Here is a 27037-nt window from a genome sequence, read left to right as displayed (position 1 = left end):
ATATTCATCTTTTGACAAATCAATATTCTTTCCTTTCTGCTGACAATGGATATCATTAGCACAAAGAATGAGGTGTGCCTACCAAAGCTGTTATATTAATGCAATCCAATGTTATAATGTTAATATCTGCTAATATGAAATCTTTGAGTTTTTTTTAAGTATATACTGTAAGGTTTTTTTTTGTCTTAACTAATGCATGTATACACATGTATAAATCTAAACAGTGAATGTTCAATTTTCCCTGGACAATTTATTTAGCACATTATGAATATCTTATTTTGAATTTATTTAATTCTTAATACTCATGAGAAGGAAGGAAAAAATGGACAGCATTATAGACAGCCACTCTAAGCTGAGTCTTAACACATTATTGACCAGGGATTTTTTTAAAAAACTAATGCCTGTGGCATTAATACATCTCTGGTCAATAATGTATTAGTAACACAGTTACATTTATTTATCAAAATGTTATTTCCTTAAGTTAAAACATTGCTAAATGTCAAGAAAAGAGTTTGGATCATCTACCTTTTTGGATTATCCTCAATCTCACTTCCCCTTTATACATTCTTATATAGGTTTTCTTATAAATTATTTTTCAAATGTTTCAAATATAGCTCCTTATGAAAAGGGTAGAAAAAAGTGGAAAGAATGCAAAAGAATAATATTACAACTTACTTAAATTCAGCTACACAAGTTTGGCAAAAACAGAAGAAGGAGTAATAAATCAGGTAATCTCATACACCACAGCAAACATGAAATGAGAAATCTGGGTTTTCTATTTCCTCTGATGGCTTCAGTTTCTGCACACCTCTTTCAGGGGACCTCCCTATATTCTAAGGTTTAAAAGTACATGTTTTTTTTTATAATACATTCCCAAACATACAAAAACCCTACCTGGAACACAATTAGAGAAAGAGAAATCTGTTCAGAAGAGGAACATCAAAATTTGGAATTACTGGGTGGACTGAGGATCAGTCTCCAAGGTACTAGAATGTAAGTGATCCTTGAACGATGCAGGGGCCCAGTTGAAAATCTGTGTCAGTTCTTCATATACTCTATTCCACATGTGCAGATTCAACCAACTGCAAATCGTGTAACACTGTGGTATATACTATAGACCTTTAAGACACAGTAATGGGCACTTTGGTAAAATAGGGCCTCTACTGATTAGATTATCCACTCATATTCATTTGGAGAAGAACGGAGTGTAGAGAGAGGCATAGAAGCTTCTGAGTCAAAATTCCTAGACAAGGAGAAAAACCAGTCCCTTGGAGGCTGAGACAGATGCTTGGCAGTTGTGTAACTTCAGTGGCTCAGTTGGTAAAGAATCTGCCTGCAATGCAGGAGACCTGGGTTTGATCCCTGGGTAGGAAAGATCCCCTGGAGAAGGAAATGGCAACCACTCCAGTACTCTTGCCTGGAGAATCCTATGGACAGAGGAGCTGGGCAGGCTACAGTCCAGGGGATCCCAAAGAGTTGGACATGAATGAGAAATTAACTTTCACTTCACTTTCATATACTACAGAAAAAAAAATTCTGCACAGTTCAAACCCATGTTGTTCAAGGGTCAACTGTACATGTTTTTTCCCTTAGGGTATCACTTTAGTATAAAAATCTCAGAATAGTTTTAAGAATTCATAATCAAAAATTTAGCTAGGGCAAAACAGGTTTTATATCAAAGAATCCTAGAATGTGACATATTAGGCTGCTTTGCCAACATCTTAAACTGCTAAGTGGAAAGAGAATTTGTCCCTATCCACCTGCCTAGTGTTTGTTGCAGCCTCAAAGGCATGGGTTTTTCTCTTTGCCTAGAAATTCTGACTCAGAAGCTTCTATGCCTCTCTCTACTTTCTGTTCTTCTCTAAATAAGTATGGATAATCTAATCATAGTAGAGACATATATCTGGCCCTGTTTTACCAAAGTGCTCATTACTGTGTCTTAAAGGTAAAAACTTCCTTTAGACCATCTCCACATTGTAGATGGATAAAAAAGCCAAAGCCCTTCAGGCCCACTCCAGAGGAGGAAGCTGGGTCATTTCTTTATGATCTTCCTTTCCCAGGAGCTTAGGCAACTAGCATGGGGCAGTTTGTCAACTTAGCACAAGGCACTGGGGAAAACATACATTTTCATGTCTCCTCTCCTTCTGGCAGAGCAGATGTACGTCTGGATTGGAGTTTCCTCTTACAGCAATAGTGTTAGTTGCTCAGTCGTGTCCGACTTTTTGTGACCCCATGGACTGTAGCCAACCAGGCTCCTCTGTCCATGGGATTTCCCAGGCAAGAATACCAGAGTGGGTAACCATTCCCTTCTCCAAGAGAGCTTCCCAACTCAGGGATCAAACCTGGGCCCCCTGCATTGCAAGCAGATTCTTTACTGTCTGAGCCACGAGGAAAGGCCCAAATAGTAACATCTTAATCTCTGGTTTGTGGGGTAGAACAGGTAGAGATTTGGAGTCTCAATATTTCACTGAGGTGTCTTGGCTCAGGCTTTCACCAGAACTCTGCACTGGGTAAACAAGGGCTTACCTAGCCAGTAAGCTATGTACTACATTTGTCTTATGTGTAGTTATCATTGTGTGTCACTCCTTCAATAAGAAAGTACAGGGGGAAAAAGGAGTAAGGTTGAGGAAGGCAACCCTCCCTCATTTCCAACATCTCTGCTGTCAATTCTGTGCTGAAATGGAGCATGGCAAGTGGTTAAGAAGAATTCGGTATAACCATACTTAATTATAAAGTGGCCTGACATATTCCTTTTAGGGGGTAGTGGGTGGTAGGAAGGAAGCTGAAGGCTTTCCTGGCATACTATGGATGTGCATGTGACTATCCAAGTTTATTACTAAGCAAACTTAAAAAAAAAAAGGGTTAAAACAATTAGGCAATGTTTCTTATATATAAAAACTGACAGACAGTCTTGATTTGTGTTGCTCCTGAAATGCAAGGAAGGTATTTGGTACATCATTCTCTTACTAGCATAGGAAAGCAGTTAAATATAACTGAGAAATAATATCTCACAATGTGAGATATAATATCTGCACACAAAAAAAACCTACATTATAAGCAAATAGGATGTCTAAAAGGGAAATATACTAAGCATTAAAAGAAGGACCTAGAGAAAGTAAGTGATAAAGTTTAGAGGAAAGATAAACCTGAGGCATGGTGTACTGGAAGGCAGTACTGAAGTTAGAGGGAAAAAGACTTAACATGCTACACTAGGGACAGCCCTAGCAGGACAAGCCAATTAGGAGGGAATAAGCAAAGAAATAGGTCAGGCACCCAGAGTGCAGGTTTGATGAACTAACTGTGTTTGGGTGAAGTCGAAAACAAGTAACAGCAATTCGGTGAGTGAGGCTGAAAAGGTAGCTGGAAGCCAGATGTGAAGGTCACTGAAAGGAACATTAATGCCTCTCAGCTTTTACTTTATATGTAAAGGAAGGGGACTGAAAGATTTTGATTAAGTCACATCTAGTCATAGAGTAACATAGGCATATGTCAAGAAAATAGGTATATAAGATACACTGGAACAGAATGAAACCAGAACTATAAGTACTCCCTAAGGAAAATGCCCAAGGAAAAGACAATGAAGGGTCTGGATAAAGGATTATGGGGCATAAACAAGATATATGATTATATGCCGAATGTTGACAAGGTAAATAAAACTATAGGGAATCAAGTCCTAAAGAATCAGCACCAAGTAAGCAGTAAGAGATTTTTTTTTACTTTATATGAGCAGTTAGTAATTAAGAAAATTATATAAGTTAATTCTACTCAAAGTGGGCCAATCAGTATACTACCAATCAAGATAAACAGTCAAAATGATAGACATTTCAGTCAGAAGGAGGGGCACATGAAGAAATTCCTTGGATACTCAAGAGATGCAGTTTTTTTTCTTTCAAATTTATGTCACCTTCATATCCCTCATATTTTCTATGTGAATGTACGTTCATATTTTTTCTTCCATTTTTCAATTTATAGGAGGAAACCAAAACATAAGAGAAATTTAAAAAATGATTGCTGGATCAAAAAATGCCTATTAATACAATAAAGAAATATCACTGTACACCTTATAAATTGGCAAAAATTAGAGAGTTAATGCTAAGTGTTACCAGGGATGAAGAAACAAAGGAATTCTCAGTTATTACTGCTAGAGAGGACATTAGTTTGGTCATTCTCGACAGTGATATGATACTCTCAGGCATGCATATCTTAGGATCCATCAGTTCTGTTCCCAGGTATATACCCCATACGATGTTCTCACAAGGGTCTCTCAGCATCAAGTCTACAGATGTTCAATGCAGCATTATCTGTGGTGGCAGGATACATGGTAAGTCCAATTACTGGGTGCTAAGTATGTAAAAGTGTGGTAAATACACACCTTCAAGTACTAGGCAGAAACAGCATTAAATTAATTCATGGAGTTAAAAATACACTGATTAGTAAATAAGAAACAGAGTGGGCTATAACAATATTGTTTATATAAAATAAAAATACATAAAAACAATACACACTTTTGGAAGCACATTAACAAAAATTTCAGTAAATAAGAGAATGATGATACTGAATACTTGCCATCAGCCATTTTTTATGTTTTAACATCTCTAAAATTTAGATGCATTTATATTAACTCTTACATTTGATGAAATCTGATAAATTTTAAGATCATGTTACCTAATTCATGTGGCAGTTCATGACAGAAGACAGCTATAGAAGTACTGATTCCTCCCGTCAATCCAGCACTGAAAGCCGCTCCTAAGGTCAGGGGGGTGGAAAAAATCCAAGTGACATTTACAGATCTTCTCTTTTTCTATTTTCATTCATAATGGCAGGTGCATTCTCTTTTACCTAATTTCATAATGATGAGTGACTCACTAATCTCATACACTATAGGTTTTGAACACACAGAGAGTAAAGTACAACAGGTATGTGACAACCAGAGAAAGCTAATCAATGAAATAAATATACCCTATTGAATTAAATTCTCTATTTGTGTAATCTTCTAATTCACCCACAGTGTCAGAGCAGTAACAGTTTTAGTGTTTCAATCTCTGACCTCAATTTTAAGTCACGTAAGTCTATAACTGTGCTTGTTCTTACAAACTAATATTTATAGATATTCAAATATTTAAAAGCATCCATATCCAAATTTTTCTAGGTCTAGAGCATGAATGGTATAAATTATTATTTGTCAGAATGTCCTGAAAACTGAAATCAGAGGTATACATGCATTTGCTACTACTAGTAAAATTCTTTATTCTTTAACAATGACAGCCACTGTAGCTTCAAAAATATGGTCTCTCCTGAAAGAAACCAAAGCCTACTTCTGAATAATTATTTAATAGTCTGGATCTCAAAAGAAAATTATGTATTAATCACTTTTAATGTTCTCCTAAACTGGTAACATCAGTTTATATTAACAAGACTCTAATATATATTTGAATTTGATATAATGGATTTTTACCATTGTAAAGTTTTTCTTCACTTTTTAAAGTATAAAAAAAATTTTAAACCCAAGATTCAAATTCATTTGTTCTCATTCGGAAATGTATAAATGTATTTGGAAATATGTTAAGGTAGCTTTTTCAATATGGTAACTATCCCTTCAATAAGAAATCAAGTTACTAAAGAAGTATACTGCAGACATTTGTTTACATGTTCAAAGAAAAACCCACTGAAAGTATACCTTTATGCCCCCAAGTAAACTTACCAAAGACGCTGACATCGCCTTTGGAAAAGCCAAATGACAGGACTAATATATAATAGTATACTTGTTAAGCTCCAAGATTAGTACTAAAACAGTGGAAAACAGAAAATGGTCTTAAGGAATAACAAATTATAACCCAAGTTTTAAGCCTACTTACCAATTGCTAACCCATCACTGAAATTGTGGATGCCATCTCCCATGATTACCATCCAAGCAATATTAGCTATTCCTGTTTCTTTCAGATCTGATCCAGAATGACAGGGACCATGTGAATGATGAGAATGTTTGTGGTGCCACTGATGATTATGCTTCCTCAGCACAGTTTTACTCTCATCATGGTGGTTATGTGCAGCAGCATGGAGGTCATGCTCATGAATGGCATGCATTCCATCACTGTGAGAATGGTCCATGATTTTCTCCTCTTCTATACGAAGGTAATTTTTAGGAGGGGATTCTTGCTGGCCTTCTAAATCAGTCAGTTCAGTTTCATTAAGTCGATCTTCAGAAACAACCGAGTCATCAGTTCCTATATTTATAATGGCAAAGGATATGCTTTATCAACAAGTACATGAATGCATATTTGCTTAATTTAAACCCAGACAAAATAGCAGTGTAATGAACATTTCCTAGGTGAAAGTCTTTTATAATTCCTAAATAGATATTAAAAAACCAAATAAATAAGGAAATATACATATGCATACACATAAACTGGGGTTTTGAGAGTCTAAAAGATGAATCAGATGAAGTAAATGAAGGGAACTGAAATCAATAGCAGAGAGGAGAGAAACTGGCACTCATGAAGACATGTGAAGCTTAAGGAGCACATCACCAACAGTTGAAAATAAAAGTGGAAAGTTACTGTAGAATTCCCATGGTAACAAAATAAACCCATAATTTTTCAGAGAACAAAGGAACCTTAAAGTTTACCCACTCTAACTTTCTCTTATCATTTAAGAAAACAAAGAAAAGTTAAACCACTTGCTTCCTCTGGGTGCTTTACATATCTGAACAAGACAATTTCTAGATCTTTATGAAAATGAAGTTTAAAAACCCATAAGTGATAACATCTGTCACATTTTTTTTAAATGAAAGTTGGCCTCTCACCTAGTTTACAAAAGCTATTATATGACAAAGATTTGCTTCACAAATGTATTTTGGGGCAGAGTCTACAGTTAATATCTAGGTTGCCTCTTCTACAGAAAATCATTAGTAATCAGGGGAAAACATAAGCTCACAAACGGGAAAAATTATAGTTAAATATTAGGTTTTCCTGAAAATTTTAAGCTACCTCATTACATCAATACAAAACACAATAGATGAATGGATGAGCAGAGATTTTTATGTACAAGATCACTCTCCTTTAAGTATAAAGGCCTACTCTCCTTTTCTCACATGAAAACAATCATATATGGAGGGCACAGAGATTTTTGCATTACCAAGAAATAAAACACTAAAGATGTTTTGTTTCATTTTTTTTTTTTTCTGTAAAAAGTGCAATATCTTCCTTGCCTGGTAATATAATGAATTGGCCCTATATCCCAGTATAATAAATAAGGCTGAAAATAATCATAACATGAACAAAATCAGTTGAGACACATAAGGAAATAAAAGAAACTAATATTAGAGAAGCCACAAAGACAAATTTCAAACAACACAGGTACAGTTTAGATGTAAAATTTCAATTTTTATATTTTAAAGGTTTCTCTTTAGTCAGAACTGTTGTCTACCGGCAAGAGGCTTGAGCTGAAGCCAGTCAGCATCTGGTGTATTATTTAACTTATGATCTGAAAGCTTCCTTCCAATAGCCGATTCTTCTGTGTTCTGCTTCATAAACCATTTCTCTTTTCCCTGAAAAAAAGAAAAATCTGGTATGAGCATTAAATTTGCAGGCACAATTAGTAACAGTATTCACTGTTAACATCTATGGGAATAAATGGTGGTAATTTTATAAAATATTTATAAAAGGAGAAAAAAACTTTTAGAAATTAATCAAAAGACCTAAGCAGATGAAAACTCCAACCAAAGTTGCATGTTTTTTTTTTTTTTCAAATATTCAACTAAATGGTCCAATTCATATACTTCCAAGATAAGAATAGGGTAAAGAGTACTGTATTATTATGTGCAACCCAAACAAAATGCATGAAATATATGTAATATTGCTCTCATTTAATACTGTGTAGAATGGGAAATTTTAAAAAATGAAAGCTTATTCCTTTTAATTTCTTTCTGTATTTATCACAATGTCACTTTCCCCTATATGTGACAATAATAGAGACAAACTTGAATTAAAATCTTAAGGCTACAGTTTACCTTTATGACACTTGGACAAGCTAAGTTTATTAACCCTAAAAATATTCATCTATAAAATGAAAATGAGATTCTTACAAGGATTAAATGAGGTGATATATGAAAATGACCAATTAATTACTGACTTAACAGCTTTGCAATAAAGACAACTTTCCTTTTTCATTTAATCTGTTCTCTACTAATAAAGTCTGTTATATTTCATTGTTTTGAATTTTCCTACATTATCTCTTAATAGTCTGGCTTCTTCTCATCAGTCTATCACTAACAACTCTTCTGACTTAAATTTATACTTCTAATCAATGTTCACTTTTTAAAAAGTAAATAACTATTTTAGAACAGAATAAAAGTAAATCCTTGCTGGTTTTGCTTATAGGCTGTGAACTACGTTTCAGATGTTTAAATCTTCTAACTGCTGCGTAAGTAGATTTGTTATGGCTAGCTGAACATGCAGTAGAGTCTCCAAAAGATGGTTACCATCAATTTCTTTTCTCCCTGTATAAGTATTCTATTCCATCCATAAGGAATCTTACGGTGGAATCTATTCAGAAAACTAAGATCATGGCTCCACACCATGTGGAGCAAAAGAACTGTCCCACTGAATCCTGCCTATTTTGGGGGCTTGGGGTTGTTCTGCTTCATAGCAGTAGGTAATAGAAACTGAGGAAACAGAAAATGTTCAAAAGAAAGTAATATGGAGACACCCTAAAGAGAAGAAAAGAAACAGCAGTTTTAACATGAGATGAAGAAAAAAAAAGGAAGGAAAAGACAACAACAATACAAAAGTCAATGAGACAGATATAGAAAGTAAAACACCAGCTGGGAGTCTGTTTAACTGCTTTGTTTCTGACTGTCGATTTTCCTAAAAACTTGCCAAGTGACTACCCACAAAGCCCCAACTTGCTGAAACTAGTCAGCATCTGGTATGTTACTTGTGTTCTGAAAGCTTCCTTCCAATAGTTGATTCATCTACGCAGAACAACAAATGTCTGTTCTACTCAAGTATCATTAATTGCCTTTCTTCAAAAAACACTATATACTTTTTCATCTTAGGTTACTTATTGTCCTATTTATTATAAAGGAGGTGAACTGATTTATCTACCTAGACTCTCTGGTATACTTGAAGAATTCCTTACTATTACATTTAGAATGCCACATAGATTTTTACTTCCCACAATTTCAAATTTATAAAAAATTGCCATGTTTTGACAATTCTCTTCTCATCCATCAGTTTGCTTTATAAAAATGTGTTCAATTTTGTCAGTAAGTCTAGGTTCAAAACGCGTTCAAGATTAAATTATAAAAATTTATTTACTTTGAACTTCTCTTAAAGGACTACATTTCATGGTTCACGTATTGCTGAAGCCTGGCTTGGAGAATTTTAAGCATTACTTTACTAGCATGTGAGATGAGTGCAGTTGTGCAGTAGTTTGAACCTTCTTTGGTGTTGCCTTTGGGATTGGAATGAACATTGACCTTTTCCAGTCTGTGGCCACTGCTGAGTTTTCCAAATTTGCTGGCATATTGAGTGCAGCACTTTCACAGCATCATCTTTTAGGATTTGAAATAGCTCAGCTGGAATTCCATCACCTGTACTAGCTTTGTTCCTAGTGATGCTTCCTAAGGCCCATTTGACTTCACATTCCAGGATGTCTGGCTCTAGGTGAGTGATCATACCATCGTGGTTATCTGAGTCATTAAGATCTCTTTGTATAGTTCTTCTGTATATTCTTGCTACCTCTTCTTAATATCTTCTGCTTCTGTCAGGTCCATACCATCTCTGTCCTTTATTGTGCCCATCTTTGCATGAAATGTTCCCTTGGTGTCTCTAATTTTCTTGAAGAGATCTCTAGTCTTTCCCATTCTATTGTTTTCCTGTTTCTTTGCATCAATGTTAGTACACACAATCGAAGAAAATTAGAGCCTCACAGTAAATCCAAAACTTTTTTATAACCTTGCAATTTGTATTGTGTTCTAAATTTGTTATTTACAGAGAGGGACTTTAAATTGTTTATCAACTTCTTCTGGATTCTCTCATTTAAATAATTATCTTAATCACATTCTCTTCCCCATGTCATGACTCAAGACCTCTTCACCTTTCCTCTAAATATCCTGCAGTAATCTCTGATTCATTTCCTTCCAGTCAATTTTACCTTGGCATCGCTCCCACCATTGTCAATTCTTCACCTATCCACATGACCTTTCACATGGCCCTTCACAAGCCAAAGGCTGTTAGATCTTTTCACTTTTCTCTAAGTTGATCCTTCCCAGGTCCTTTGACCATTCCTGAGATAACACTTCACTGAATGCACCATCTTGATCAAATCTCCTCTAGAAGCAATTAAATACAATGCCCTGACTAAAATATGGCCATTAAAATTAAATACACTACTTGGAATATAATATGAAAATACAGATGAGAAGTAGAATTTATTTCCCTATGCATTTAGATAACAACTGGAAATCATGATGCATGAGTCAAAGTTTCAGAGCTAGTTTGTGGCTAGACAAGAAACAGAATCACTTTTCCTGAATCCCAGTTCAGAGTTCTGTTCTAAGCCATATTTCCCAAGAGGATATATACAAAACACATACATACACAAACAAGAACATATCTGTAAAAAAACAGCATTAAAGTTCTATTATAAGAGTGGACTGTATATATTATGATGACAATGACTATCCACTGTTCTTGAAGATTTTTTTTTTTAATATTTGTAGCTAACTAAGAAAATGTAAAAATTTTCTAACTTGTTACTTTGTGAAGCTTTCTAAAAATGTCCTCTAGGATTTACTTAAACAAAATATACTGAAAACAATCAGCATCAATATCACAATCATTTTAATGAGATGTATTCAAGAACAGCCTTAGAGACAGATGTGAACAGGAAGTGTGTAAATCATAGTGAATGACAGTATCTTATTTTCTTGTGGGAAAAATTCTTTTAGATATTTGTCTTATTCTAGTAAATGTGACCCAAAAGACAGTTCATGACAAACAGGGCATTTAATCAATAGTCCAAGTACCATCTCCGAAGTGTTTTGTTACTTTAAATGAACCACCAAATCCTTAATTTCATTAATAATTTCTTCCTACAAAGCCCTCTGAATCTAAATTCTTTTTACCTTTAGTACTTACTTACACTACTGGCAAGGTATTTCTGGTATAGAAATTTGTTGTGTGAAAACATTTTCATTAAAAGATATGTCAGTGAAAGCCTCTAAAACTTGAAAATATTACCTATGAAGACCAATTAGACTTGCTTCTATTTATATATTTTTGCATTTTTAGTAACCATAAATTGGTCAGTATTTTTCCAAACTATTTAAGTTAACTAGATAAGAAGCAACACAAAATTAACTGAAACTGGACTCCTATAGCTTGATTATAAATGCTAAAACAAATGTAATGACAAAAAAAACTGGCAAAGATCAGTTTTTCCTCTGAAGACAGTTTATTCAATGATATTTAATACATACCAACACCATGATTAAGAAAAAACAAGGCCTTCCCAAAAATAAAGGTTTTTGAGTTCTACCTTTCGGAAAACAAATAATTAAAAAATACTTACCCTTTGCTGTTTGTAGTGCTTAAACATTCTAATGCAATGTTCAATGATAAATAATAAGTAAATGCCTCCTAGAGCAACAAGTCCTTTCAATACAGCATCATATTCTTCCAGAAACTTCTTAGATTCGTGTCCATGAGAATGTCCATGCCCATGTGCATGTTGATGACTGTGATCATGTCCACCCTGAGACTATTAATGAGAATAAGAAAAGCTTCTAAACCAGCAATTCAATGCTACTTTGCGAATATAATCTCCAGAAAAGAAAAAAATCCCCTGTTACATCACTTGAATATAAGTAGTCTTCCATTTAATTTTGTTATACTCAGTGGCCTGGAAAGTACTACACTTCATGGTAACTCTAAAACAAAGACCAAAAATTTCAAACAGCTATCGGGGTTAAAATATTAATACATCCTATAGTAAGAATCAATCCAGGAGTAAGAACAGAGGGAATGATGGGTCCTTTGTAAACTGAAGTAAAACTAAAACAGACTAATTCACCAGCAGGTAACCATTTCTAACTCCCTATAATCTAACTTTCTCTTAAGCTAATTTTTATAATACTTTTCTTAATTATTTCAAAGAAGTGATGAGATGTTATGTCTGCACATACTGTTGAACATGAGCAAAAGTATATACTTAAACATGCATTTAATTTTCTACATTTTAAATCTTTAGCAAAAATAAATGTGTGTACAGAAACAAAGCTCTTTTAAAACTGCAAAACATGTAAGTTCTATCATATTAATCTTAGAGAGTGTAAAAGAAAACTGGTCCTCAGTATTTTCCCTCTTTGTAACATTTATTTACATTCTTTCCTTATTTGCAAGTGGTCAACAGAAGAGGTTTCTAAACCTCTTAAAGAAGATAAGACCATTACAAAAGGTAATAGCTTCATTTAATTAACACTTAAGAAAATAAGTTAAACAGCACTTAAACATTGTTTGCACTTCAACTGTTGGCCCAGTTCTGAAGCAGACTGTTGCTATGCTTGGTGGCTGGGGAGAAAGGGCAGGCAAGGGGTTAAAATAAATGGGAAAATAAGTTATATATAATGAATCAACAGCAAAAAAAAAAAAAAGCACATTCACAGTCTTAATATTAATTTTTTAAAAGGCAATGCCATACACTGTTCTAGACACTAGATTGGGAATTCTCAACCAGGAGTGCAGAAAGGAAGAACAGGTGTACACAACACACAAATACAATACTGTCTTCCAAATACTCCAGAAGGGAAGAGATGAGAACATAAATGTTCAAATCTATAATTTTACATTCAGAAAAGAAAAAAGCTCTGTTGTTTTCATAATTTGAAGGACAGACAGTAATACTGGTTCAAACACTCTTAACTGGTGATAAACCTTTTAAAAGGTTGATAAGCAAGGAAACAGGAGTGTGATGCATGTGCCTGTACAAGTGCTCAGTCATGTCTGACTCTTAGCCCACCAGGCTCGTCTGTCCATGGGATTTTTCAGGCAAGAATACTGGAGTGAGTTGCCATTTCCTCCTCCAGGGGATCTTCCCTACCCAGGGGTGGAACCTGCGTCTCTTGCGTCTTCTGCATTGGCAGGTGGATTCTTTACCACTGCACCGGCTCAGAAACCCAGGAGTGTGGACTTATGATCATATCATTAGAAGTGTTCCCAAATGGAAGAACACAAGTGGTACACCAGGTGAAAAGATAAACGGCCCCATGAGTAAAGAGCTTAAACATCTAAAATCATTAACTGGAGATATCTGCCTATTCCTGCTCAAATAAAGATGCCTGTGGAGCACTGGTTATGTGTACAATCATTAAAAAATACCATATGAAGAGTGAAGGGAAGTCACTTAGTCATGTCTGACTCTTTGCAACCCCATGGACTGTAGCCTACCAGGCTCCTTGGTCCATGGGATTTTCTAGGCAAGAGTACTGGAGTGGGTTGCCATTGCCTTCTCTAGGGGATTTTCCCGACCCAGGGATCGAACCTGGGTCTCCCACATTGTAGGCAGACGCTTTACCGTCTGAGCTACCAGGGAAGCCCTTTATAAAATACTATATAGATTTCTTCTAATGGCTTTCTTGAGAAACCACAAAAATAAAACACTCACTGATCACTAAATATTCACTTTCAGAACTAATAGAGCATTTTTAAAATTTCAGCTTCACTAAGGTGTAAGTGACATATGTAATTGTAAGAGAGTGAAAACGTGCATTGTGATGATACAATATGTATATGTTGTGACAAGTAAAGATAAAACTGACACTATCAGTTTTTGCTACTTTAAAATCTAATAAATTCAATTTTAAAAATACTACTTAATTTAAAACTGTACAAATAAAAAAATACTTCATCCTATAAGCAATAAAACAACAGAAATATTAGATTAGTATGCTACAGCTTGCTAATAAAGGACCCTTTTAGCTGAAATACTTTTACTTCTTAAAAAGATTTAAAAGGTTTCTTACATGGGGCAGTAGATGAAGAAGGGCGTCTCCACTCATTGTTCCTACAGCTAGTGCAACAAGGAATGTAAGAAGGAATTTGAAGCATCCTTGGTTAATGATGGGAACCAAGATCACGCCTAGCAAGGAAAGCAGGCTAATGACAGTGATAGAAATGATACCACAAATCCACGCTGTAGGAAGAAAGTAATGATCAATATTAGTATGCCATTATAAACAAAAAAGCTCCAAAGAATAAACATAAGATAAATGAGTCATGGAAGACTGATTATCCTACCCAGACTATGTTTTTTAAGAAACTTTGTATTTTGGCACTACTGTGTTTAAAAACAAAACAACTATATTCAAGGTGGTTACCTTGAATACTTAAAAAAAGAATTAAACTCAGACCAAGTTAGAAATAGTATTTTCAGTGGTCCACCTTATTAGAAACAGGGGCTTAAAATGACTTAAGGCTGTGGTTCACTTACACTATTTAGATTTAAATAAAGTTTTGCTAATGTCTAAAGGCACAGTCATAGCAATAAAACTGTTTACTTAGAGACTCTAATTATAAAACTCTCCTGTGAGCATTAAAGAATCTAAGCATCCAACACACTATAATCTATGGAAATCTTTCTAATACAAAGTCTAAGAAACTTTTAAATATCAGCTCCAAATAGAAATATACTCAGGTAAGACCAAAAAAAGCCTTATTACTGGTTGCTTTATTGTATTCCTTATTTTTACAAAGGATAATTCAGTCCTGTTTTCCTTGGTATCATCTGTCTTCCATACCCAGTTACAAATTCCCTTTCCCCCAATTTAATTTTCTGTACAATTTACTACTTTTAAAATTTCACTATATAGTTTTAACTGGATCAGAACACAGGAGAAATGTTTTCATATGACTTGTAAGAAACAGGTGGAATTTTGTGCACATTTCTTTTTCTAGGCTATTCATAAGTAGGTATCACAAATTAATGCCAGTGGTTCAGGGAGTGAGGCATTTTCATTTAAAATGAGAGATTACTTTTTTTAATGGCCTAAACAAATGTGTTAAACTTTAATACTTACAGCAAATTTCACTGAAGAGTGATAATTTTGAAAAGGTTTAATCTAAAATGATATTTTCCTAATCAAACCTAATAGGACTATAAATCTGCTGAAAGATTTTATGTTAAGTCTTATGATAAATGAACAAAGGAAAAATGCATTTCTTTATCAAGATAACTTAAAATTTTGAAAGACAAACAGAAATAAAGATAGATTAAAAAAAAAAACTTTAATTGACCTGCTAAATGCTAAACTATCAATAAAACTGTGTTTATTCACTGGACATTTTAGTCACACTATCCAATAACCTTAACACTACAGCTAGTGTTCTCGTTAGCTAAATTAGTTCTGAATAAAACAATAGGTCATCTGTTATTAATGGAAGTACTGTGATTTATGCTAAATGTAACAGATAATTACTATGATATAAACACTGGGAAGCTAAAGGGTCAAAAAAGATTGAAACACAGCCAGAGACTGAATACACTGGCTTCTATCCTTCTTAAGGATTTGGGGGCAATAAAGGAACAGAAATTCAATTCTCAAAGAATCAAGGTCAGGGAAAGATTCATTATAAAGGCAACATCCTGGTTAGTGGATCCAAAAAATAAGGAGATTTCTCCCAACTATGGTTGGGACTACCAGGCACAGGGAACTGGAGTTAAACAAACAAAAAATAACCTGTTGTATAAAGAAAAATATAAGGTCAAACAAGTTTAAAGACTGACTTCATAATGATGACCAAGTTAAGTTACTTTATTTGTGTGTGCCCCATGTAAAGATTGGAAGGATCAAATCAATGGGTGGGAGAGCCTGGTTGGAGAAAAGAGACTAAGTATACATGAAGTCAAGGAAACAATAAAGTTACTGGTCAACTAAACCAAAAAAGGTTTGTCAAAACTACTGCAACTCTCTAGCTCCAATCAAACTACTGGCGGGAAAATAATTAAAAAGGGAGAGAACAAAAGATACAATAACTAAAAGGGAAACACCAAGGCTAATAATGAAAACATTAAACCTGAAGATAAAATGTCTTACATATTAATATACAACTCTCCCTTCCCAAATATATTTTTCCTTAGTTTGTCTATAATCCAATTTAGAGGCAATATATCTCAAGAGCCAATCTAAAAGATACTTTAATCAAGAAATTAAAGAAAAAGAGCACAGAATAAAGAGTCTATGAAGCCATAAACATTTTAAAATGTTCTATGATGATTTACAATCTCAAGTGACTTTTGGTCAATTAGTCAAAACTCAAGTTACCAAATAAATCAAAATCGAATTCGGTGAAAATCAATCGCCAGTATGCTAACAGGTGAGCTAAATACATTGTAGTGTAAGTGGTTCAGTTGTGTCTGACTCTGAGACCCCATGAACTGTATGTAGCCTGTGAGGCTCCTCTGTCAATGGAACTCTCGAGACAAGAATACTGGAGTGGGTTGCCATGTCTTCCTCCAGGGGACGTCCCAACACAGGGATCAAATCCAGGTCTCTTGCGTTGCAGGCAGATTCTTTACTGTCTGAGTCACCAGGGAAGACCAAATACATTATAACTGAAGACCAATCACTGGCAGATTGATACACATATAAATTAGACAAGTGTTTACACATGTAATTAAAGGAGAGTCTGTGTTAAAGGGTAAACAAGTTCATGTGTGCACAAATGGGTATATGTCACATATTACACACTCCCAGGTACAATTTCTCACTGATCAGTGCTGATAATTATATCTCCTCCTCATCCACCTTAGAAAGCAAATCTGTAAACTAAAAGAGATGTCTGAAAGAGAGCAGCTCATTTAATGATTAGAAAATCACTGGTATTTGTGCTGACATCTGAAACTCAGAGAATACAAGAAAACATAATCCCTCAAAAGCAAAAGCATTACATGAATCAATCCCAGGTCACAGCATTGCCCAACTTCCAAGATGAAACTCAGATACATGCATGCCTGTATTCATTAGAGGATTATTCACAATAGGCAAGCATACATTGATGAATGAATGAACTAACAAAATGTGGTGTATATATGCCATGGAGTATTACTCAACCATAAAAAGGAATGAAGTTCTGATACATGCTATAACATAGATGAACCTTAAAAACATTATACTGAGGGCTTCTCTGGTGGCTCAATGGTTAAGAGTCTGCCTGCTAATGCAGGAGATGCGGGGTTCATCCTAGATCCAGAAGGATCCCACATGCCACAGAACAACTAAGCCTGTGCACCACAATTATAGAGCCTGTACTCCAGAGACCAGAAGCCAAAACTACTGAGCCCAAGCGCCACAGCTACTGAAGCCCGAGTGTCCTAGAGTCTGTGCTCCACAAGAGAAGCTACCGCAATGAGAAGCCTATGCACCGCAACTAGAGACTAGCTTCCACTCGCCACAGCTAAAAAAAGCTTGAACAGCAGTGAAGATCCAGCAAAGCCAAAATAAATAAATAAATTTATAAAAACAAAAATAAAACTAAACAATTTCCTACATTAGGAAAAGAACCACTATGTTAAGTATTTCACAATAAAGCAGACAAAAAGACAAACATTGTATGATTCCACTTAAATGAACTCTCTAGAACAGTCGAATTCAGAGACAAAAGATTAGAGGTTACCGGGGGCTGAGGTTAAGAGGGAAATGAATTACTGCTTAATGATTATATAGCTTTTATCTGAAAGTGAAAGTTGCTCAGTTATGTCCAACTCTTTCCAACCCCATGAACTATACAGTCCATGGAATTCTTCAGGCCAGAATACTGGAGTGGGTAAGCCATTCTCTTCTCCAGGGGATCTTACCAACCCAGGGATTGAACCCAAGTCTCCCACATTGAAGGCATATTCTTTACCAGCTGAGCCACCAGGGAAGCCCAGCTTCTATCTGGGGTGGTGGTTAAAACAAAAAGTTACAAAAATAGTGTGATGGTTGCACAACATTGTGAGTGTAACAAATGCACAATGGTTAAGACAGCAAATTTGATGTTATATATATTTCAGCATAATAAAATAGTTAAATAGCTAAAATGGCAAAGTCAAAACTAAACCCAAAGTCCCCTCTTAATCCATTGTTATTTCCAGTAAATCATACGATTTTCAGAGAATTCTTGGCCAAGTAACTCATTTATCACTTTTGTCTCTCTCGGAGTAGCTTTATATAAAAGGGAAGACAGCTTCATATAAAAGGATTTACATGAAAAATAAGTATAATTAAACATGAAAATAAGAAGAAATACTAACTTTATTAATCCAAATGGCAATCACTCTTTCAAAATTGGAGCTAATTAGGACAGAGGAAGAGGGACACAAGATTACTACCAAACTTGTAGCTATACAAGATTTTCAGAATATATGCCATTGAAAATACATGTAAGCGTAAAGCTAATTAATTTCACATATCTACTACTTATTTTTGCCAGTGCCAAGAAATAAAAGCTAGAGCCAAATTTCCTATTTCAGATAATTCAGAAATTTTTTAGTTATTTTCTATAGATTACAACTATTCCACCACAACTGTTTCACTAGCAAAACAGCCCTATTATCCCGTAAATTTACGTTATCATACGTGTTTTCTTATGCTGATTTCTTGTTAATTTTAAATAATAATTTTAGCTTCCTAGCACAAAACTTTAAGGAATAGTGATTCTCCTAACAAGTTATAAGAAAATTACTATTTCTTTGACCTATGAGTAATAAAAGTTGTTTTGAATTTACTGTCCTTGAAATACTTTCCCACGCTATTTAAGTACATACATATTTCCACAATTAATAACATATACATTTAGAGTTCAAATATCATAATTTCCTAGATGTAAAAAAAGCCAATAAAATTGTTTTGATTTCCAACCAAATTATGTCTTTTTTAAGTCACAATTTGTTTGGTATAAAGCCAAAAGAAACCCAAAATAACAATAAATGATAAACAATGAAAGGAATTTTTGTAAAATTTATACCAACCTAACACTATGCAAACTATTAAGTACAACTAGCAAATGTTTTCTTTATTTGTACCCAGGATACCACATGCAATAAAAAACACTAAATGTCTGAAACAAGCTTCACTTATTCTGCAAATTAGGTTGCTTAAAACATTAAAGGTCTTCAAGCTTAGTTATTCACCAACTCCCTTTCTCATTATCTAGAGAGAAAATGCATTCTTTTAAAAAGAAGCGCTCATCTGTGGAAACTTTCTAATTAACTTGGTTCAAAGCATGTGCAAGATGGCAGTTTTCTACACTGTTTCAGCATTTTAATTGGTGGAAAATGCTTAGCAGCCTATTTACAACCTCCCCCACTCCTTGGTAATTAAGCTAGGGTCAACTCTATGACTAAATGAGCTAATCTTGAGAAACAAATGATTTCTAACATACACAGTATATAGCATATTTGGTTTACAGCAGTCTTTGAACAGTTAATGAGGTAGTAGCTGTGTCACTATGGGAGATTTATACAGAACAAGTTAACCTTCTTAAATGGTGCAGCAGTCATTAAAAATAATTACTAGCAGGGCATTCTAACAATTATTAACATCTATCAGGACATAATTAATTCAAGTTTCATTTCTGACAATGCTAATAACCACCTGCAAACAACTAATCAATATTCACTATTAGTAATGTACTTGTTTTCAAAGCAAGTACACTTTTCTCTAAGGCTTTTTAGATTGAATAAAGTGCAATTTTCAATATTACTATAGTTAAGCATCTGTCAACAGTTTTGTTAAAATATGTAGATTGTATCAATACTATGACATAGACAACTCTAAGTCATAACCCACAGCTAATGTGAAAATAAATAACCAGAGTTTTCTAAGAAACTGCACAAATAGAAAAGGCTATTAGTTTTAACTCTAGATGCCTCAATCTTTTCAGCCTCCATTTTTCCCCTGTAAAGAACAAATGAATTTTATTTTTAATTAAGATAAATAATCTTAGACCTAGCACATACTTTTATTCCTGCCAGTGAGAATTTATGAGTGCCTGAGAGAGCACTGGCTCTCAAGGTGTTTAGTTATCTACAAAGATCAATGAGCATGAAGCCAGAAAGGGGACATATGTTGTCTATCCAAAGATCATTAGTCAAGTCTAGTGTGTGGACTCACTTTCTCTGCCCTTTCAGATCTAATCAGACTGAACCCAGCTTGTCTACTAGAAGACTATTCTTAGATTTTTTTTTAATGACTAATCTACACTTAGAGTAATACTTACATCAATATTTACCTGTACCACTTTCCTGTCTACATCTGCTTTATCTGTCAAAACACTAAACTCTCCTTATCTCCCTGTCGCTTACATTCTAGCCAAGAACACTTAAGAGCCTTTTCAGCAGGAAGCAGTAGAGCATAGCACAGGGAAAGAGCACAGTGGTTACATTACAGGCTTTAGATGGAGAATACTCTAGTTTCTATCACAGCTCTGTTCTGTGATTTGGGCATGTTACTTAACTTCTCAAACCTCCTTTCCTCAGTAAAGAGAAGTAAAGAAAAATGTCTAGCTCATGGGAATAACAAATTAAACTCTTGTAAAAGTGGTGTTTAAAATAGCACATTGTAATAAGGCTCTAATAAATATAGGCTATTATGATTAATTTATCCATTCTGAGGTTATTATTTTCCTATTGCAAAGAAATTAACCAAGAATAGGTAGGAACCTAAGAGACTTAGTTATGTATTGAGAGCATCTCCTGTATGTGTAACTCTTTTAAGCATTAAGGAATGTCTCTGTCTCAAACGGAACTCTTATACTAGAATGCGATATTCATAAACATGTCTACCTTATTGCTCTACTGCTCTACACTATGAAAACTTTTAAAATGCTGCCCTTTCAGTCTTTTATCTATTTTATCAAAATTCTGTTTTTTTAAGCTCATATTCATACACATAAATTTAGTCACTTTAATTACTATTCAATTGGTACAGAATCTGCCTGTGATGCAGGAGACCCTAGTTCAATTCCTGGGTTGGGAAGATCTGCTGGAGAAGGGATAGGCTACCCACTCCAGTATTCCTGGGCTTCCCTGGTGGCTCAGCTGGTAAAGAATCTGCCTGCAATGTGGAAGACCTCAGTTTGATCCAAGGTTGGGAAGATCCCCTGGAAAAGGGAAAGGGTACCCACTCCAGTATTCTGGCCTGGAGAATTCCATGGACAGTCCATGGGGTTGCAAAGAGTCGGACATGACTGAGTGACTTTCATTTCATTTCAACTATATCTTAGGCATTTCAACCAGAAGTGCATTCAACATGATTTTGCACATATGAAGTTCATGAAATACTACTCATTCTTCTTGAGAACACTGTATTATCAACGTACACTAGGCTGACTTACAAGTGTTCTTTCTAGGTTAGAAACAAAAGCTTATAGACTAATATTAAGTAATTTATTCATTCAATCAATATATGAGTGTTTACTTTTTGTCCAAAGTATCTTTTATCTTAGGCACTAGTGATGCTCAGATGAAAGACCCAGTCACTTGCTTTAAGCAACTAAAGGCAAACAAAAAGATAACTAATCCAATTATTAAGATCCCTGAACTCTGTACCATGATGGCAATATCCACAGGGTGTCAAGGTAGGGGACTTAATTAAACCTAGTACAGTCAATTAAGTTATTCCAGGGAGACCAATCATTGAGGAATCACAGTGGTCAGCCAAGCAGAGACACTTACAAAGTAAAAATGCAGAGAAGAATCAAGGAAAACCAGCATAATCTATTATCATGGTTTGTTAAAATTAGAAGGAAGGGGAAGAAATGAATGGTGGAAAATAGAAATGTGATAGTAGGTAGACATGGATCATATTCTGAAAAGCATGATAAACTTTGAACATAGCATAATGCAGTATTTTAAAATAAATGAGGAAAACTATACCTAGCACATCACATCAAATCCACATCCTCATAGCTACTACTACTTACAATATTAAAAAATGTAAAGAAAAATACTAGAGATCTAATGAAAATGTTAAGTAGCATTAACAATATATGGCAAAAATCACAAAGGGGATATCAGAATTTCCTAAATGTGGAAAACAGCACAGTGATTAACCTCAGACTTGGCGGATTTTATCATTTATTAGGTCTGGGAACTGTGGGCAAGTTACTAACTTTTCTATACCTTACCTTACTTATTACCCATAAAAACAAGAATCATATAATAGCTTCCTCAAATAATTCAATTAGTATTAAAATTTAGTGAAGAAAAGTATGTAAAACACTTTGCACATATGAATACCAAAATGATTAAGCTTCCCAGAACTGAACTCTACCACTATCACTCACTAGTTTTAAGACCCTGGGAAATTTTTTAGGGTAACATTCTCTATTTCATATTACTGTTACAAGGAGTAAATGAACTGAGTATAGAACAGTGCCTACAATACATGTTTGTAAATAAATAAAAGTCCATGTATTAAATAAATACTGGCTATCACTAAAAAGAAAAATCTATGTCAGAGTGTCCAAATAAATCTAGCTTAAGTGCTAAGCATGATCTATGAGGGGAACAGAAACACAGGCAGGGAAAATTATGGAGTTATTTCAACAATTCAGTAAAGAACCAAGGAGGATATGAACTAAAGTTATGACAGAGTGGAGAGAACTGGAAAATACTTAAGACTCAACTGGACTCAACAACTGATTATACAAGTGAAAATAGAAAATGAAAACAGAAACCACAGATAGAGAAAAATCATCAAAGATTTTCAGATTTTATCAAAAGAATAAATTGGAATGACATTTGGGATTCAATAAGAGGTACAAATTCTTATGGAATAGAAGTTTCAGAAGGAGGTACCTGTAAACATCAAGGTGGAGCAATGTAGCCAACTGGATATGATGAAAAAGTACAAAGAAAGAAGTTTAAAAATAGTTTTGATTTTACTCATTTGGTTTTACTAAGTGCCCATGATGAAATTCATGTGCCAATCACTGGCATTCTGAGACATTCCTAGAGTTTAACCACACTAGCTTCCCTTTTCATGTCTTTAAAAATTTTGTAATCTTGGCTTTTCACTAGAGCCCCTCATCTTGCTAAATATTAAGTAATTATAACATCATGTAACTTTAATTAATGGCCCCCTTATTAACATTTGCCCATAAAGAAGAATCTATTCATGAAAAACCTGCATTTCCTTTCCAATCTATTAGTTCTCTGTCCACAACAAAATGTTCCTATGTAATGCCAGAAGAGATGAGTAAACTGTATTATGCCTGTCTTCCTCCAATCTTTTCTAAACACAAATGCTTAAAACATGATTAAAATATACTGAAAGACACAAAAATAAGGCAATCATTTGGAACTGCTTTCTGATTCCAACTATATTTTTAAAAAAAAGTACAGAGACTCTTGTGAGGAGAAAGAACTTAAATCCTTCTTACCTGATGCCCCTATATTTGCCTTATCTTCAGGAACCTGATTTTTATCCTTATTTAAATCTTCAACTAAAAGTTTGTCAAAATGCTCAATACAAAGTCGGCTGTCAATCTGATATAACAAAGCAGGGCAAAGGTATGTAAATAGATCAGATGAGATTGGAGAGTTGGCACGATGACCATGGTATTTTAACAACTGAGTGACGTTCAAACACTGCAAGAAAATTGATAAAACAAATTAAGAGTACTTTAAGAAGATTAGGCAGAAAAAGTACTATATAGTAAAATATATTCTAAATTTTAAAACAATCTGCAATATAAATATCTACTACAAAGAATGATTTTTAATAGGAATTTATGAGAGGAAAGAATTCAACCTGATTACCCCAAACTTTTTATGGATTTTAACCATTCTCCACTGCAACATATAAAAGACAATGACTTTTTGCCATTAATGATTTAGAACTATATTCCCAAGATCCTGAAGGAGTAAAGAAAAAAAATCACTTCCCTAGTCAAACTGCAATCATCAGTTGCTCGAGATTCTTATTTGGTGAAACTGTTAAATAGACTTAAGAGTACTTTAATAACTTTATATTAAAATATAAAAAGATACAGACATTTTTACTACCTAAGGTACCCCAGAAGAATATCGTATAGTGAAATTCTATCCCAGTGCTAAAACCGCAAGATTAAAAAATGCAGCTTTATACACTAGAACTTTTTAAGTACAAAGTATAAAAAAACTAAGAAGAAAACAAATAACAAAAAAAAATCTGGACCCATCACTATACAAATATCTACAACTAAGGGAATGGAGTATCTCTTTTCCACATATATGCACTCTGGTTGCATGCTTGCTTACTGTATCTATAATGTAAAAACACAAAATCAAAACACAAATGATTTTTGTCATGTCAAGTCTTTACATGAGGTACTACTACCCTATCTAATGCATAGACCATTTCCAGAAAACTTGAAAAAATCCCCATTATGCATCAGGCCTATAAGGATACAAAATAATAAGATTGATGATCCAGACCCTGCAAGTAGAATCCAAAGAGTAAACACTAATGTTTAGTTATGATAATGTCTAGTTATTATCAACAAGAGACTCTAGGATATTACCCGTGGTAATAAATTAACAATTTCTTTAAAAGTACACTGAGATTTTAAAATTTGCTGAAAACCCAATATCTAGTGATTTGTCTAGTTAAGAAACAAAGATATTTACTTAGATGTAAAACACATTTCAGTAATAAGAGACCAAAACAAAGGCTGAGGTCATCTTCCACAATAGGTGCTGCTGCTTTTTATATATCTGAACAATAATAAATTCAACAGCTTTTCCTACACTTTAATGAGAGCTAAATATAAGAATAAGTGTATTGATACACTTTTAATGAAACAAAAATGTTTTTAAGGTGAATAGCTGTTTAAAAATCAAGAAGTAACAAATCAAATGTGAAAGTATTCAAAGGAGAACAAAAATTTAGAATAAGAGAACCATCCCATTGCTATTGGCATTTCTCATTATTATATCTTTTTGCATTCAGTGTTCAACTGTCAAAAGCATGAGAAAAGACTAATCTGAGCATGTAGGTCCTGTGGTAAAGTGACAGAGAAAACAAACCTACCACATGTGCAAAATACCTGACTTTGGAGCTAGATCAGTGACTAGAAATCACTCTGTAGTTAATTCAATAAGTTAATTATTTTGAAAGAGAAACTGTCTAAACAAAAAAAGGACTTCAATTTTCAAGCATCTAGAAACTGGTTAACAGTAACAACACATAAGCTAACTTGGAGAGTCAAAGCAAGTCTTAAGCAAGAGAGTAAAATAAGGAATAAAAGAAATATATTTCCTGACAACCTTTAAACATTTAGAATTGAAGGAACCCAAATGTGAAAACAAACAATGCAAGTAAAAATGCAGATAAAAATCTTTAATCTGATTTTTATCCCTTAATGTATTTTGTAACTGGAAACAAGTTTAAATACGGTTGTCTATTCCTCTGTTACTTTTCTTTTTACCTAAGAGTACTTCAGAATCATCTGAGAGTTACAGAGCAACTACCTTATTCTGCTTACCTCATGTTGACGATCATCTTCATTATGATCTTTGTGACTAGCAGCTGAATAAATTGCACTTTTTTTAACATGTGGTGCTTCTCGCTTTCTAGTATGTCGAAGTTCACCTTCAATATCAGGATCAAGATCTTGGTGTCCATGACCAGGATCATGACCATTATGTTCTGGAAGACGTACATGAGAATGACCTGGGTTATGTACACGATCAGGTTTGTGGACCCGATTATGTTCATACTGTTCACCCTGATCATGGTTAGAGGGAAAACCTGGTGTAATAACCCCAGAATTTTCATTACTTTTCTTCTCTTTTCTCTTCCTCTTTCCTTTTGGTAGCTTACTTTCAGATTGCTCCTGTGTTTTATTGGTCTCTGTTGAAGGTTCATGGCTAGGCTCCCCATGCTCACTGTGAGTAATGGAATCATTAGGAAAATGGCGAGTAGTGTTATGATCAAGGTGATGACGCAAACAGTGGTGATGACATAAGCGATGACTGTGGTCATGCATATGTTTATCATCAGATTTTACAGACACTTCAATTGTCTCTTTCTCTGGATCACACTTACGGTTTCTTTTTGCTGATACACTGGTCACAGTTTGATTTTCTGAATTTAAATGATTATGGGAATGCTGGTGGTTATGTGAGTGAAAATGCTTTCCCTCTTGAACTGCCAAAATATCTAAGTGAGAAACATGATCGTGGCCAAGATCCTCATGATTAATCTCAACTACTTTTATCTCTCCAAGGCCCAAGTTTGTTAAAAGTTTCTCCAGACCAAAAAAGGATAATCTTCCATTTTCACCATAACGGTCAAAAAGTTTTTCAATATAATATTTTTTTTCATTTTCAGCATCCAGCACTGAAAATTCGCTTGACTCCGATTCTGTCATTCCACGATGGTGTCTGTGATGCTCTTCAGAACCATGGTCATGTTCTTCATGGCAATGGTTGCAATGATGGAAAATAAATGTCAGCAAACAAATGAGGCAAAATTTTGTGTGCATATGTACCTTCATTTCTATTTTTCCTAAAGGGAAAGAAAAACAAACATTAGTTTATACTTATGTACATTAAAAATAAACACAGCTTTTCAGCAGTTGTCAATTTACTAGGTAAATGTTTTACCTCATTTCTTTCATGATTATGAATTATCCTTTCCTAATTCAATCCCCTATAAAAATAGCCCCTTTTAATTTATCAGAATATTGTATAGCCCTTCAAATTAATACAAGTTTGCTTAAAACACACTTGCAAGATTACTGACTCCCTTTTAAGCACAATACTTTATAGTCTATGTACATTTATACAGGAAATGTTGGCTTCCTTCCTATCTGGTCCTTTACAAAAAAGTTTATTGGTTTCTGTTCTTGAGATCCTGACCAGTACAATAATGCAGTAAGATGAAATACAATAAAAAATGTGTAAGAATCAGAAATGAAACTGTCATTATTCACAAATGGCAGGACTGGGTATGCAGAAAGTACAAAAGAAACTGTAAGAATTAATAAGTTAATTTAGTTCAATTGCTAGA

General features: G+C 34.3%; 1 protein-coding gene across 1 annotated transcript in view; it reads right to left on the bottom strand.

Moving 5' to 3' along the window:
- SLC39A10 (solute carrier family 39 member 10) overlaps positions 1-26522 on the bottom strand; it is a 38288-nt gene extending 11766 nt beyond the window's left edge. The window contains exons 1-7 of the mRNA XM_061440728.1: positions 25509-26522; positions 23424-23631; positions 14024-14193; positions 11575-11763; positions 7426-7546; positions 5856-6224; positions 4666-4746 (exon numbers count right to left, since the gene is read on the bottom strand). Coding sequence (XP_061296712.1) covers positions 4666-4746; positions 5856-6224; positions 7426-7546; positions 11575-11763; positions 14024-14193; positions 23424-23631; positions 25509-26522 — 2152 coding nt within the window. The remainder of the gene's footprint in view (positions 1-4665; positions 4747-5855; positions 6225-7425; positions 7547-11574; positions 11764-14023; positions 14194-23423; positions 23632-25508) is intronic.
- Positions 26523-27037: the final 515 nt, after the last annotated feature.

Source organism: Bos javanicus, chromosome 2, assembly GCF_032452875.1.
Source record: "Bos javanicus breed banteng chromosome 2, ARS-OSU_banteng_1.0, whole genome shotgun sequence".
NCBI classification, from domain to species: domain Eukaryota; kingdom Metazoa; phylum Chordata; class Mammalia; order Artiodactyla; family Bovidae; genus Bos; species Bos javanicus.
The sequence above is the reverse complement of the archived record's forward strand: the minus strand, read 5'-3'. Positions and strand labels throughout refer to the sequence as shown.